Below are 15139 nucleotides of genomic sequence, written 5' to 3'. Positions count from 1 at the left end.
GCTTAAGCTTTTATTAATGCTTCTTGCATCATCTAGTGCCAATGCCATATTTGGACTTAGATAACTTCATTTATTATTGTTGCTCGCGTGAAATGACCAGAAAGCCCCTGGTCCCGTAAAAAAGAAAATCCTATCTAGAATGGCAAAACTGGAAGTAAAAAAGGTATATATATTTTGTAAAATGCCTAGAATATTCATTTCTTTTTTATAAAATGGCTAAAATACCTATCACACCAGCCTGTGAGGGATCGACCATTTTGCATGCATGCTTCGGCCACGAACATGCACACAACGTGCTCAGTCCAGGAGGACATTTGTATACTTACATTTTCATAGGAAATCGATGGATCTTCGATTGCTAAGAACCTTGATCTTCCACATGAACATCCTACTAGAATCAGGGCCAGATAGGGGGCTGGATCTAAGATCCAAGTTGAAGAGGTTGAGTTCATGAAGATCTTGGTACACATTTTTCTGTGTAAATCACTTGGGTTCTAGCTACCCCAGCTTGCCCAACAACAAAAAAAAAAGATACTTCTGATTCTGACATAGTCACAAATATCGTTTTCCCGTTTAAATGGAGTTTCTTCTTGGTTATACAAGAGATACAACAGCAAGCTTAACAAAATGGGAAAAAGGGAAAACATATGGCAGATGTGTTTTTTTAAAAATCAAAATCTTAAAAATTAGGGATAAATAAAATTAATGAGAAACTAATAAGACAACATTAAAAAGTAAGTAGATAAGCAACAACTAGAAATTAAAAAATAGAAACAAGCAATTGGCATTAAAAAAATGTGGAAAAAAATGGGGAAAAGGAAAAAGGCATTTTTTTTGCTTTTTTTTTGTTTTGGCACTTTTTTCAAAAAAAATATTGACTTATTTTTTGTGCTTTTAACATGTTTTTAAAAAGAACGTGTTTTTTGTGACCATGCTCTTGATAACCAAATGGTGGTGTCAGTGCAGCTACGTACCATTCTATCAAATTGCTAGTTTGTCGATGCAATTATTCTTTCTTCGTTTACGAACAAGCATGATGTGATTCTTTACGAGAAGAATCTCTATCATCGCCTGCCCCAATGAATGCTTGGACGTTTCAAATGTTCTTACATTCATAATGAGATTCCAGATTCAGAAGGAGGACCCCTTAATGCATGGGAGTACCACCTTACGAGTACTCATGGGTTTGCTTAGGGGAACATTTTTCCATTTTCACGTATAACCAGCAATCTACGATTCTACAGTGAAGCATGTGAAGCAACATTGCCCGCTGACATGATCTTAGCACTAAGAGAGAGAGGGAGAGAGAGATTCTTGTTCAATCTTCTCCTTTCACTTGAGGCCAAGGCAACCCAAAAAAATGGAGAAACAAGATGGCCCCCATCTCTGAAGAAAACAACTTTTTACTGTAAACAGTACAAAAGCATTTCTATGCAATAAAAAACAGATGAATGTGCAAGCACGTACAATGAGATCAGTTGCGTCTTGTCTTCATAAAGCAGCTACTCAATAATTCTCTGCTATATCCAACTCTACCCTATGAGTTGTTGACTTCATTGCCCAACTTACTACAACAAAACCATCTGCTTATACTAGTCCTTAGGGTTTAGATGTGCCAGTAAAAGCAGCAGTTGCAGGGACAAAGGCATCTGCACCATCAGGGGCCATGGCTAGGGCTACACAACCAGTAGAACTAGCTCAAGCTCGACTCAAACTTGCTCCTTAAAACTCAACTTGAACTCGACTCATTTATAAACAAGTCAAGCATCGAGTTTAAGTTGTAAGAACTCAACTCGTTTAAACTCAATTCGGCTCAACTATTGAATTATAATGAGAAAATAATTAAATGAGTTAAAAAAAACAAGACATGCTTAAGAAAAATAATATAAACGAGTTGTGTTGTAGCTCGACATTGTATCCTCGAGTCGAGCTCAAGTTTGTTCTATTGAGCCCGATTCGAGTTTGAGCTCGAGTTTTCTGAGTCAAGTTGAGCTGGACTCAACTCGTGTGCTAGGGCCCAGTAGCGGAGCCACATGTAGGTTGGTATGGGCAGTTGCCCACACCAGCTTCTTAAAATTCTTTTACTTTTACATTGGCAAATTTAATATTTACTTTTATACATAAATAGTTTGACATGCTAAAAATAAAAAGTTTTCATGAAGATTATTTAGTAGGTCGCAGGATTGCACTACGACAACCAACTTGTCCTTGAACCACCACAGTTAAGTGTACATATGGCTTTAAAGCATGTATATGTCATACAAGCCTTTGTTTCTCTAGATAGCAAAAAATCAAAATACGCGATCATTGATAAGCATAAGCATGGCTTTAATCAGAGTGAAGTGGTGTAAAGGTTATTTTTAATGCCAATAAGAGCTCCGTCTACCAGGCTAAGGGCAGGGGGGCTAGTCTTAGAACCTTCAAACCGGAGAATGTCAAGATTTTGGCATACTCAGGTTGCAGCTTACCGTCTAAAAAATGGAGAGGGAAAAACAATTTTGTATTTGAGAATGATAAACCTCTAAACGACAAAGCGGGGCAGCATATAGTCTGACACGAAATGAAGAATTTGTAGAAATATATTTAAGTGTAGGTATCTACAAGTTTGTGTTCATCTGTGTATATTTTTCTCCTCTATTGGCAAGTGTATATATATATAAACTGTAGGTATCTGCATGTGTATAAAAGCTTACCGTTGATTGTGCCTATCCTAATGTCAACATTCGTGAAATTGAACATGGAATTCGCATCTGTACGTAATAAACAGTGTGCACTTCTGTGATATATATATATATATATATATATATATATATATATATATATATATATATATATATATATATATATATATAGAGAGAGAGAGAGAGAGAGATTGCATAGCTGGTTATTAACGCTGCACAAGAGCCAAGTCTAGCTCGAGTTTGACCAGGCATTCAAAGTTGAGTTGAGGTTTGAGCTCGACTGGAGGCTACAAGTCGAGCTCGAACTCGACTCGTTTAACTCATTTACGTTAAGTATATGTCATTTCTTTTAACTCGTTTAGTTGTTACTCGTTTAATTGTTTTATCATTATAATTCAATATTCATTGTGTAGACAAGTCTAATCGAGTTTTTAAAACTTGTACTCAGCTTGTTTAACTTTTCGAACATGCATTTGAGCTTGATCGAGTTCAACTCATTTATAAACGAGTCAAGTTTTAACGAGCGAGTTCGATTCCAACTCAAGCTGGCTCAACTTGTTGTGCAGCCATATTGGTTACACGACCAAAGGCTGGTAAGCAGCTAATGTCCCCTCCCCCCCAACCCCCCAACCCCGGCCCACCCAAAAAAGACCTCTTTAGTGGCGTCAGAGTAAATCATGTCACAAATGGCTTCTGAAAAGCAATTGTCATGTCCGCAAACGATGAAAGAAGACGTTACTGATTTTGGTTTTCAGATGCTGAACCAGCAGCTCAGGCTACGAAAGAAAAACAAGGAAAATATAAACCGAAAAGGGAAAGCATAAAAAAATGCTCTAGTTTTGCTATTCAAATAAAAAAAACAAGTGCATGGAATCAAATGTGCTTTACCGGCGAGATTCGGAAAGAGTTGGCTTCGAGAAATGAAAAATGAGAGAAAGAAAGATGACAAGTCGGAAGGAAGAGCAAGTGCAGGGGTCCCCAAAAAAATGAGAAATGAAAAGGGGAAATATAAAGAGAAATCGGATCCGCTTCCCGCCTAAAGGCAAGACATCAAGGACACGAGGCTCTCTCGATCAATAAAACTTGTTCAGATTTTCAAGAAGTGTGGAAAATGAGGTTTCCCCAAAAATGAGTGGGAAATGATCAAGAACTTTTACTGCCATTTGGTCAAAGCGTCACTGAAAGGGTGGGGATTTCACTGACTTTTCTTGACAAAACGTCATTAAAGACCAGACCTATACTGGCATTTTCTCAAAAACATACAACGTAGTCATCTAAACTCCCCATGCAGGCACTTTACGAACGTTTCAACAAAACGTCACTAAAGACCTCCTTGACAGGGACTTTTGCTTACATTGTTCCTTAATTGGAATAAATGAAGCTCCCCTCAACCCAAAAAAAAAAAGTTTTTTTCAAAAAACTCAATCCAACAAACCATTATATTGAATCCAAAAAAAAAGGGACCCTAGAGGCAAAGTGGAAAAAATGTATTGAATACCTTTTGGGTGACTATAAAGAATATTTCATCATATATGAGAGCCGAAGTTTCTACCCAGCCCTTGTTTTCTTAGGGTATAAGGTTGCTCCCGTTATGCTTTAACTTGTGTGTCAGGTGGCTCCTCATTTGCAGTATAGAGAATTGACACCTCAAAGATTTTAATCAAAAACTAGCCACCTACCAACCTCTGCACACCTATAGTTGCACCAACCTTATGGGAGACAAATGAATACCTTTCTTTCAATAGATAAAAGTTACGATAAAGGAAAATGTCCCTCCGTACCCATTTCAATCCTTGGCACTAGACCATGGGGGAAAGCCTCGGCTGCTTGGGCAGTTCCTAATCGCCCCTGTTAGAGGTTAGGCCTCCATCCCTTTCATTGCCATCTAAATTTTGAATCGTATGATGCACTCAAAGTGAAAGAGCCTATAATATATACAATAACTAGATCATCTTAAGCATGGCTTTGTATGGTCAAGTCTAGCAATTGGTACTTGGTCGATTCATGCAACTATAATCCTTCTTGTGCAAGATCGTCGTTTAATTAGAATCTATATGGTACTCTCCACCCGAGTGGTGATGTAGTCATCTAGCCTACATTTTGGTCATGTCCTCAAAAATTTTCAAGTTAACCACCATAGCACTCTCCCCTAAGGATGTTCAACAAGCTGAGACCCGAACTTGCTTTTAGACTCAACTCATTTATAAACAAGTTGAATTCGAGTTTAAAAAATGAACTTGTTTAAGAAAATGAGCGCTGTGCCTGAGGTAGTTAGGCTTGCCTCCGTTAATCTCGATTAAACTCGTGGAGCTTGAATTGATAAAAGGCATTTCAGTGTACTCTCTCTCTCACACACACACATACAAAAACACTAGATTCATTGGGCTGGCCTTTTCTCTAGTAAGGGATAGGTTCATACTTGACACTTGTTGTTTGGACAAACTAAAAATGATACTTTTTTTATAAAATTGATTGGCAAAGTTAAGGGGCAGAAGAATCAGAATTTTTTTACGAGGAGAATCAAATTAAAGTTTATAAATTTTAACTAGGATCAAAATATCATTTTTCAGAATTTTATATAAAACAAGTGAAATTTTCTAAATTTACAGTTAAAATTTAAAAAAAAATTGAGGTGGATCAGGGCCCATGCGAGCCCTACCTTGGCTCCACCTCTGGCTAAGCTCAACCTAGATTTAAGTTTGAGCCTAGCCGAGTCGAGTCGAGTTGGAGCAATCTTAGGCTCCACTCGAAACAAAAAATTGAGCTTGAGCTCAAGTTGAGCTCTAATCACTCAACCCTAGTTCGAGCTGGCCGAGCTCGGCTCGACCACCCAATTTTTTTTTAAGAAAAATGCAAAACTAAACAAATAAATCAATATATACCTGCTAAATAAATGAATAATGTTATATAGACTGGTGGGTCCCTCATGCTCCTAAGACGTTAGTAGGCATTCCGGAATTCTGCACTAAAGCAACTTACATGTGCTTGACACGCAACATAGAGAATCACTAAACAGAGAATTTTGTACTAATTTCATTCTACTATTCTTTGTGGGACTTCATTTCATTTAACACGGTTGGGTTTTGGGTTTGGAATTGCCGTGCTCAAGGGAATATTACGTTATTTGTATGATGTACAATAACGATGTCTGAAGCTCCTTTCTTCCCCTTCATTCAGGTTCCAAACTGCGATGGGGTGAAATCATCGCCTGCTTCAACTTGAACGTAGTACCCAAATTTAAAGCACGCAACTACAGGAAAAGAGAGAGAGAGAGCGTTTCGTTTCTGTTCATGTCTTCGGCTTCCTTAACACAAGACAATGTCAATTTGGTGGTTGACCCAATGACAACTTGTCTTTGCTTAGGCCTTTTGATTTTGTCCCGTTCGACCACTCAACACTTTTCTTGTGTTTATAGACACAATGTGACATTTTTTTTTTTGAAAAAAAAGACTTGTTTATGCTTAGGAAACGCTTCAAAATTGCAAACAAAGTTCCATTTATAAAACAGAAATTAACACATAATTAGTAAGTTTTAAAAAGCCTTTCTTAATGTCAACATGAAAAGTCTCAAAAAAGCATATATATATATATATATAAAACACAACTGAATAGTAAAGCGCCAGGCTCACACACAAGAGGTTAATGTGTTAAATGGTAGACGCCTGAGTTGAAGAGTATACCTTATTAGCCTTTCCTTTAAGTAAACAAGGAGCCAAACAAAAGATTAACTTTTTGCTTGATCCCATGAAGCGGCAAGAAAACACAAACGACAGGACCAATAAAGGTTAAGAACTTTTCTTCTAAAGGTCCAAATGGAAATAGAAGTGAAAGTACCTTACGTGGATCTACAGTAAAAAAAAAAAATCAAAACGGTTGTCACTGTCAAGCGGGCTGTGAATGTCACCATTAAGAATTTCACGTGCCGTCGACCTTACGTTGTACCATTGCTTCCAAGAGGGTTCAGACGTAGATTTGCCCAGAGAGAGAGAGAGAGAGAGAGAGAGATGCCCATTTCTTAAGAAGACAAATTAAGACCTCATTAACCTTTACTGGTATTGCTGATGCATGCAAGTCCAAGTTCTACAAAACAATGCATTGTCTCAAGTTTGCAGGAGATACACCTGATATAAATGCTCAGCTCCAAATTCTAGCCTTCCTCGCCATCATGAAAAAACTAGCCTCACCTGCACCACTTTCTTCTCCGTCAGATGCCTGTGAGTTTTCAACTTGCAGTGAACAAACAGGGGAAGTAGATTCTCTATTCCTCCGGTAAGAATATCCTTCCACTACTTTCAGCATCCACTGGCTTGAAAGGGGAAGGAACACCCGACTGCAGACCCAGCTCCAGCCAAAGGAATGGTGTTGGCATTCCTTTGCCTTGATTTACCTGCAAATAATTTGCAAAAAGGAAATAAAGCTAGAAAAAGTAGCATTACTGTATTCACAATATTCGATGCGATGAAAAATGTGGGACACTTTAGGCGAGCATGAGATTATTAACAAACCATCACTAAGGATCTTCATATTTCCTGTCTTTTGGGTACGAGACCCACTTGCGATCCCATCTTTTACAGTTCAAGAAAATAGTACCTTAAGGTATCGAACAAATGACATGCCTTTTATATGTTTACCTACTTGACAAACTATGTTATGCTCGAAAATATTTTTTTTATTTTTATTTATTCATACATAATTAGGCGTAGCAGCAAAGAAATTTTGAGGTAATGGCCATATCATGGACGTTATAGGGAATGAACTTTGTGAAAATAAAACTTATAAATATAAATTAATGCCGAGAAATAGCACGTCTATAGAGTCTATACCAAAATAACCGTTATATATATATATATATATTGTGTTGCAATATTTTAAACTTCCGTCATTCCATGCCAATAGAAATGTGTAGTACTGGGACCTTGTCTTTTGCATAAACTACACAGTAGAGCTGTCCCTTGCCCATCTCAAATTCAATCCAAAGTTTTCTTCATACTTTTCACATTATATACCTTACGTGGCAGCATTTCCCTGAGATCATCCGAAGAAAACAAAAAAAGAAATCTATAATATATGTTTCCTACGTGATTTCTGTTGTCTCTAAAATGGGCACCTTACAGTCACTTGATGGACGCAGAGGGATGAGCTCCAATTCTACACGGGATGAACCACCGTTGCTTCTATTACAAGACAGGTTAACCCATGGGATAGTAACCTCTGTAACAGCACGTCCTCCTCCTCCTCCTTCCTCTTCCTCTTCTTCTTCTTCTTCTGGTTCAATTGTATGCCTTCGCTTCTGCAGTTCTGAGCTCCCAAAAGATACCAGCCTTGGTTCGGGACTGTTGGGGTGATTGTGGGCAGGGAAATTGCCCGTCGGGCCCCCACCAGATGTTCCATACGTAAAATAACTTCCAGCATTTCCCTGAAATGGCCCACCACTACACACACACAAATAGTTGTGTTAAATAGTTTAACAAATAACAGAAGGATAAATGTAATAGGCAGAATACTACATTATATTTTACCTAGGTGGAAGAACAGGGCCGTGAGAAGGCGGAAGGACATAGTGATCGAGGTTGAAAAAGTTATAGTTGTTGCTGTGGTTGCTGCCTCTTCGAACCATCAAAGGATACTGCAAGGCAGCCCCCTTTGGATAGTGCTCCTTCCTTTGCATAAACTGCACTTGTTGATCCAATATTAAACCTGTGGTCGTTTGCTTTCCAGTATGAGCTTTCCCTTTGCCTACTTCATATATGTCTGTGAGAAATAAGCAGGAACATCCTCAATTTTAAGCTGGTTTGACCAGCCCTTACTTTTCTGAGTAACTTTATATGAAAGTAAATTTACTATGTAGGCCATTTTTTGTAACTTAAAGGTAGGAATTTTTAGTCAAAAATGATTCAGGCCGTTGTCTTTTAAACCTTGATGAGATCCTATAAGCACAAAGAAAAAGCGTGGCTTCTAAAGCGTTCACATTAATACAAAGATCACTTCTGTAAGTTTTGTTTTTGTTGAAAAGAGCAAGCCAAAGAGATGATTCTCAAGCAAGTGCAGGGCGAAACTGCAACAGGTCGAAGGTGTACAGCACGTTCGAATTGCGATGGTGAATGCAATCTGTGACGTTTTGCGTCAGTATATCTAACATTTGCTGGAAATATTCCACCATATCTAATATGTGTTGCTTTGTTTGCTATGCATCTAGAAAACTGCAGTCGATCACTTATCATTATCAAGTGTTACGTGCAGGTAATTAATTGTTTTGTGAAGGAAGATTAAGCGCCATGAGAGTACCTTGTTCAATGTCACTTGCTATCTTGTTCCGATACATCTGCATCGCAATGAGGGAGAGAGAAGAGAACAACGAAAACGATTGATTCTACAGACTGAAAAAAGGTAAATAATTCAATTCTTGATCAAAGTTTCACCTGCAAATGACTTTTTACATGGCTGATACGCAGTCCTCTCACATTCATGGCTTGCAGAATCGACTTTGGCGTGGCACCTACGTGTGCGTACAACGCGTTAACTATGGAACTATCAAATTCTTAAGCCACCAAGATGGCCATCTTACATCAGATAAAGGTCAGAATGAGTGGCAAGAGATCATAAAGAATATACAAATAAGAATGCAACGCCTTACTCTCTTGACCGCCGAGTCTTGAAACAGCACGTAGGAACTGAAGGTGGAGAGCTCGAGTCCATCGAAGCCTAGGCAGCAGGGACCGTGTGTAATGCCTCGTAGGCATCACACAGAACGATGCTCTCTTTTCTTCCATCTTCCTGTAATTCATGTCCGTCTCCGTGCTCTCCTCCCCCTCCGCCAACTCCTCGCCCCTTGCTGGTTTTCCGGCCTGCTGATCTCCTTTTCCTTCTCCCGTCTCTCTTAATTCACCTTTTGGTGCACCACCATCCAGTCCTTTTATCGTCATCTCTCTCTTTCTCTCTCTCTCTCTCTTTTGGTGTCAATATTCTGAATTAGAATGAACGATAGCGACAGGAAATGCAGGAGAATGGATATATATATATATATATATATATATATATACACACACAGTGCAAAGAATATCAAAGGAATTACGAAAATTGGAGAAAGAAGATGGGATAACTTAAGGCAGAGGCATTGAGGCGACTAGAATCACGGCGTGCGACATTTCCGACTTGAAGGAGGCCCCACGATAGATCACTACTGTGGAAAGTGACTCCGTCATTCGAATGATCTCCAAAAGATACTTCACATGTGTGCTCACCATGCACACATCTTACAGTGTGTCCTTGCCTTAGTGCGCCTGCGCGTGTGCATGTGTGTGTGTGTGTGCAGGCTGATCAGACCAACCAAAAATCCGCCCAACCTACATTCCAAGCGACAACCAATTGATGAATCTTTCCTATCTTTACCTCATTCCTTCTCAAGCTCCAAAAGACAGGGTGAATAATGGGCAAGTGGGCAAAAAAACATTTCCTCAACTTCAATTGTTGGCTAAGTTTCTATTATTAGCATCATCTATGTCCTATATTGAGGCAAATTCAGATGTGTTTCTCTTGTTTCTTTTGTCATTATAATTCCCTTCTAAAGGAAAAGTGCCCATATAATCCGCAGTCCAATAATGAAATGATTGCATTCCTATTTCCACCCCACGTTCACATATGTTAGCTTTCCAGTGTTGTCGTCCACTATAATGATTGGGCGATACCCCTATCTTGGGAGAGAGAAAGAGTTTTTAAATTTAGAACCTCCATGAATAACTTTTAACCTTCTCTGAGATTTTTATGGATTTTCTTGATGCACTAGGAACTATAATATGCATGAGAAGGGTCGACAATATGGACAGATGTGACACATTATGTTATGTGATTTGGTTATGTTGACCTACTTTCAAGGATGGCTACTCTCTAAATCTCTTTATAGATATATGGTCACCTGTCAATGGAGGAGAGGCGGGCGCAGAGTTTTTGTCTGGCTCAAGCTCATGAAGGGGAAATTCTTTTTCACTGAAGGCCACATGCCGGCTAATGAACAATCTGCCAGCTTGAAAATCAAGTAATTTGCAGCTGTCGGCCTTTTTAGATGTCAATTGAGTAAGTTGCAAGATGATTCATGATCAACATGCAAGTACTTGATGCATCTTAACACAAGCTCTAAATCTTGTGCCTCCAACCAAACAACCAATGGTCGCCGGATGATCCACTGAAGTAGATCAGTACAAAACCCTTGTAGGAGTCATGGCAGAACTATTATGGCTGAAAATGCTTTCAAAGAACATGGAATGCAGAAAAACTATAAGCCCACTTTGTGGTGCAATAATGTTGGAGGGACTTCCCTTGCTGTCAACCCAGACTGTCATTCTTACACCAAACATATACATCAGATCTAGTATCATTTGCAAAGGGATTCCGTGTTTTTACAGTCCCTTCTGGGCCTACCTAAAAGAACTGGAAGTTTCTCTTTGTCGTGCTACATACATATTTCTGCTCAAGAATTACAAGAAAGTAGATGTTTCAAATGCTGCTGCAAGAAAAAAGATATACATCAAGAACTTGTAACGTTTGTTCTAAAAGTGAATCGACATGGTCCGATTATAAATATAGTAGACTTTCCTTTCCCTATTACATTGGAGAAAACGATAGTGAATGAAGTGGATGTAGGCATCCTACTGAACCGAAACAAATGTTGTATGTTGACTCCTTTCTCTGTGGTTAATTATTTTCGAAAGCACTTTAACATGGCCAGTGTTGAAGCGGTGTATTGATTGCGTTATTACATGCTCTCACTCTCTCTCTTCTTCTTCATCTTCTTCTTTTTTTATTTCTTTTTTTTGGGGCATTCTCTTGAAGTACATGTTGCTTCATTGCATCGCCATAAAAACCACTCTTTCTATTGTTGTGTTGATATACTGCAACCATGCCTTTCTGGACTATGAATCACTTTTGAGTCAAGCAGTTCAACGGAATACAATTGCCATGGTTGTAATTATTAAGCTGAGCTCACCAATCATCTGCTTAATTTGGTGAGCACGTATTGAAGCTATGATGTTCTCCTTTGATCTCTTAAATATATTAATAGATCTACCGTCTCTCCACCAGAAAATATCGTTGAAGGAGGAACAATTGTTACCAATCCTACTTAGTTACAATAGAAATGATCTGATCAATTAGCACCGGAGTTACGAATCCCCAAAAATTGTGTCTTGTGATGCAAAGGAGATACTCTTGCTAAAGGTCATTTCGTGATGTGGGTGAACTCTGAAACACAAAATAATGCACTATCTCCCCACTTATACCATAGAATTAATGTTTTTTGTGACATAAGGTGATGTGCATTAACTGCATTACATCCTAACCAATTGTGACATAGTTGCCGTATGCATCACTATGTGACTCTTTTCTTGTGGTGTGGATTATAGTCATTAAGGCTTTCTTGATTTATCTTGCATTTCTTCTTCTTCAATAGTGCATTTCTTCTAATTGATTGATAGCAGTATTTCATAAGAGACATCTACACTTGCACCCATGAAAGACAACCCTATGAAATATTTGATAGTCCCAATCTTGTTTTCCTCCTGGTTCCCTGGGACCCATCTATAATTACTATATTAAATGCTCATGTTTAGAATGCCTAATTTTGTTGGGAACCCATTTTTTTTAAGTGGGTTTATCACCAACTAGAATCATTTGAATCATCCAAACTGTAACTAAGGAAGTTTGCATAATTGAATTGCAGAATGAAATGGAATAAAGAAAAAGTGCATGAGTTCAATGAAGTGGCAACATAGTAGTGCTAGTTGTTGTTGGGGGCGGTGGGGGGCAGGGGCGGAGGGAGGGGAGGGCCTGCCTAGGCCATGGCCCGCCCCTAAGTAGCTCAAAAAAAAAAATTTACATTCAAAAAATAAAAATAATTTAGTTGTTCAATGTATTTTTTTATTTAGATTCATTTTTGCCCTACCCAAATTTGAAGTTGTATTTTTTGGCCCGTCCATAAACGAAATCCTGGCTCCGCCCTGGTGGGGGGTGGAGAAGAACTTTAGTTACTGACATTGTTTCTTTTCAGTACTGTTACGGCTGAAATTTCAGCTTTGGAGAATTGGTAACACAGGAAACTCAAACTAGACACATGAATAAAGCATGACTTCAAAAATTATTCCACTGTTGCAAATTCTCTTTGGACAAATAGCAGGCGTTGTTAGCCCTTGTGCTTTAATTGAGATCGTCACTCTCAAATTTGTGCATAAGAACAGGAATTGATCAACAAAAGGGACTGCAAAAAAGAAGGGGATAAACAACGAGTTCCTTTGCAAGGCCTGCGCCAATGCACATGGCCTGGACAACGAGTTCCTTTGCAAGGAAGCAGAAAGTGATTGGAGGTAACGATAGGACCCCTTCTGTGTACCTCCCTGACATGCACGAGCAGTGAACAGTTATCGAGAATGATTAGTTGGCCATCTTGTCACCATGGAATATACTGAGATGTCGCATGCCCCTGTGGCTAATTGCAGCATATGAAGACATTGAAAGAGTTGAAAAATTCAGAAATTGAATTTGCAGTTCTGCTAGGCCGCCAACTCAGTGCTTCAATCGATGAATTGGTAATGAATCAGCAAAGAATTATTGCGTACTTTCTTTAAAAATAAAATGAAAAATCATATACAAATAATTACGAGTAAGAAAGCTTTCAAAATATTTGAAAGATATTTAGAAATGAATAGCATATGAGGCGTTGAGATGCAGAACATGGTGATTTGATCTGTCTTTCCACCAATTTTGGAGTGACGAGTAAAAGAGGGACATGATCTTCACGTCTCTTGATCGCTACCCACTTGAGGGTATCACCAGGAATGCATGCAGGCAGCCGTTTCTTGCGCTGGAGGACGCCAATCAAATGTCCTGTAAAGATGAACAGGCATCTCAGTCTTCAAAAAACTTTATACGCACTTATATATAATTTAGATATTACTATATAAGTGTTCTTTCTCAACTTAAAAATCTTCATATTAAGGATAAAGTGAAAAATTAAAGAACATGAAACGATCCGCTTTGGCATTAAAGGGCCATCTGCGACAGATCTGTCACACGACTCACACCGATAGGAAATTAAAGGAATTTTTTTTTTAGAAGTACAAGTTTACTTTCTGTGGGATTAAAAGGGTGATTTCATGCTAAGAATGTCAAAATTGTATAACAAGTGCAGGCTGACTATTTCGAAAAGCCATTTTCTTGATGTAGATTAAAATTTAAGGGGAGAACTCTTAAAGTTTTTTGAAAGGACATGATCAGCTCTTGATTTATTAATGTCGAGAAATTAACTCATTAAATACCTTTCAGACTGGTATAAAAATTAAGAAATAGGAAGACAATAGGCTTTAAATCCAATGCATTTAACGCCTAATGTGGTTGATGATGAAAGGGACGGACCTCACTGCCATCCTGAGAGGTTGAAGCCCTCCTTTCTTTCATTGCTCTCAGGGTCCAAAGCTGCATTGGGGCTTGTTGAGTTCACAGTCATTCTATTTTTAACTCTAAAATAGCACCTAACAACCAATATAAACTAAGAAAGTTAATTGATCGAGGGTTGAGCTACACAAAATTAAGAGTTCGACACGTGGGTGTTGAGGGTGGGGTATATTATTCATGTGTTTGATCTCTCTCACAAGCCGCCGGCTCATCCTATGAGAGCCATTTTAATTAGTCTTTGAAAAATGGGTTTTTTCAATCTTTTCATTTCTTGTCTTTATAAAAGGGCATAACTTTTTTTAAATTTCTTTGTCAATAGTATTTTGGTCATTTTAGCCACCTATATATATACATATATATATATATATATATATATATTAGGGCTATGAGAGGTTTTATATATATATATATATATATATATATATATATATATATATATATATATATATATATAATTTCTCCAACCTCTCATAGCCCTAATGAGTACATGGAGTCACACATATAAAAGGAGGCCATCTGATGCATTAGCTGATCTTGGTAGGAGAGGATCTCTCTTGGCTGGAGATATATATACATATAGTGATTGGTAGATACCACACCACTTGGGTAAGGCATAAAAACCTGTCCATTAAACAAAATGTCAACCTTCCAATGTGTTTATAAACACTAATTTAATAAAAATCATGTTTTAAGTCCAATCATTTTTGTAAAAATAATTTGATTTTTATACCATCAAAATTTTGATGTTATAAGAGCAGATTCATTTTTGGGTAATTAAAAAAACATTATTAAGTAAGAAAAGAGTAATTTAATATTTGTTTCTCGTCAAATCATTATCTATAAGGTTAGATTGCAAAAATTTATTTTAATAATTAATTTTAATAGGTATGGTTTTCGCCTCTTATCCAAGTGGTTTGGTTTTACCAATTTTATATATATATATATATATATATATATATATATATATATAGAGAGAGAGAGAGAGAGAGAGAGAGAGGGAGAGAGAGTCCAGAATGAAT

At 37.9% G+C, this 15139-nt stretch overlaps 1 protein-coding gene across 1 annotated transcript; it reads right to left on the bottom strand.

Annotated features, from left to right (window-relative positions):
* Positions 1–6846: 6846 nt before the first annotated feature.
* On the bottom strand, positions 6847–9634 carry LOC126410572 (uncharacterized). Its single transcript, XM_050080659.1, has 6 exons — positions 9316–9634; positions 9101–9177; positions 8967–9003; positions 8201–8432; positions 7789–8113; positions 6847–7068 (listed from the first exon to the last, which is right to left on the bottom strand). The coding sequence occupies exons 1-6, from the start codon at positions 9602–9604 to the stop codon at positions 6940–6942; spliced, it is 1089 nt and encodes a 362-aa protein (XP_049936616.1). The 5' UTR covers positions 9605–9634; the 3' UTR covers positions 6847–6939.
* Between the last annotated feature and the right edge of the window lie 5505 nt (positions 9635–15139).

Source organism: Nymphaea colorata, chromosome 11, assembly GCF_008831285.2.
Source record: "Nymphaea colorata isolate Beijing-Zhang1983 chromosome 11, ASM883128v2, whole genome shotgun sequence".
NCBI classification, from domain to species: Eukaryota; Viridiplantae; Streptophyta; class Magnoliopsida; order Nymphaeales; family Nymphaeaceae; genus Nymphaea; species Nymphaea colorata.
The sequence above is the reverse complement of the archived record's forward strand: the minus strand, read 5'-3'. Positions and strand labels throughout refer to the sequence as shown.

Coding starts and splice junctions, on each gene's coding strand:
- LOC126410572 (XM_050080659.1), bottom strand. CDS start 9,604: ATGACGATAAAAGGACTGGATGGTGGTGCACCAAAAGGTGAATTAAGA. Junction 9,004..9,100: donor ATGTAAAAAGTCATTTGCAG/GTGAAACTTTGA, acceptor ATTGCGATGCAG/ATGTATCGGAACAAGATAGC. Junction 7,069..7,788: donor GTCCATCAAGTGACTGTAAG/GTGCCCATTTTA, acceptor AATTATTTGCAG/GTAAATCAAGGCAAAGGAAT.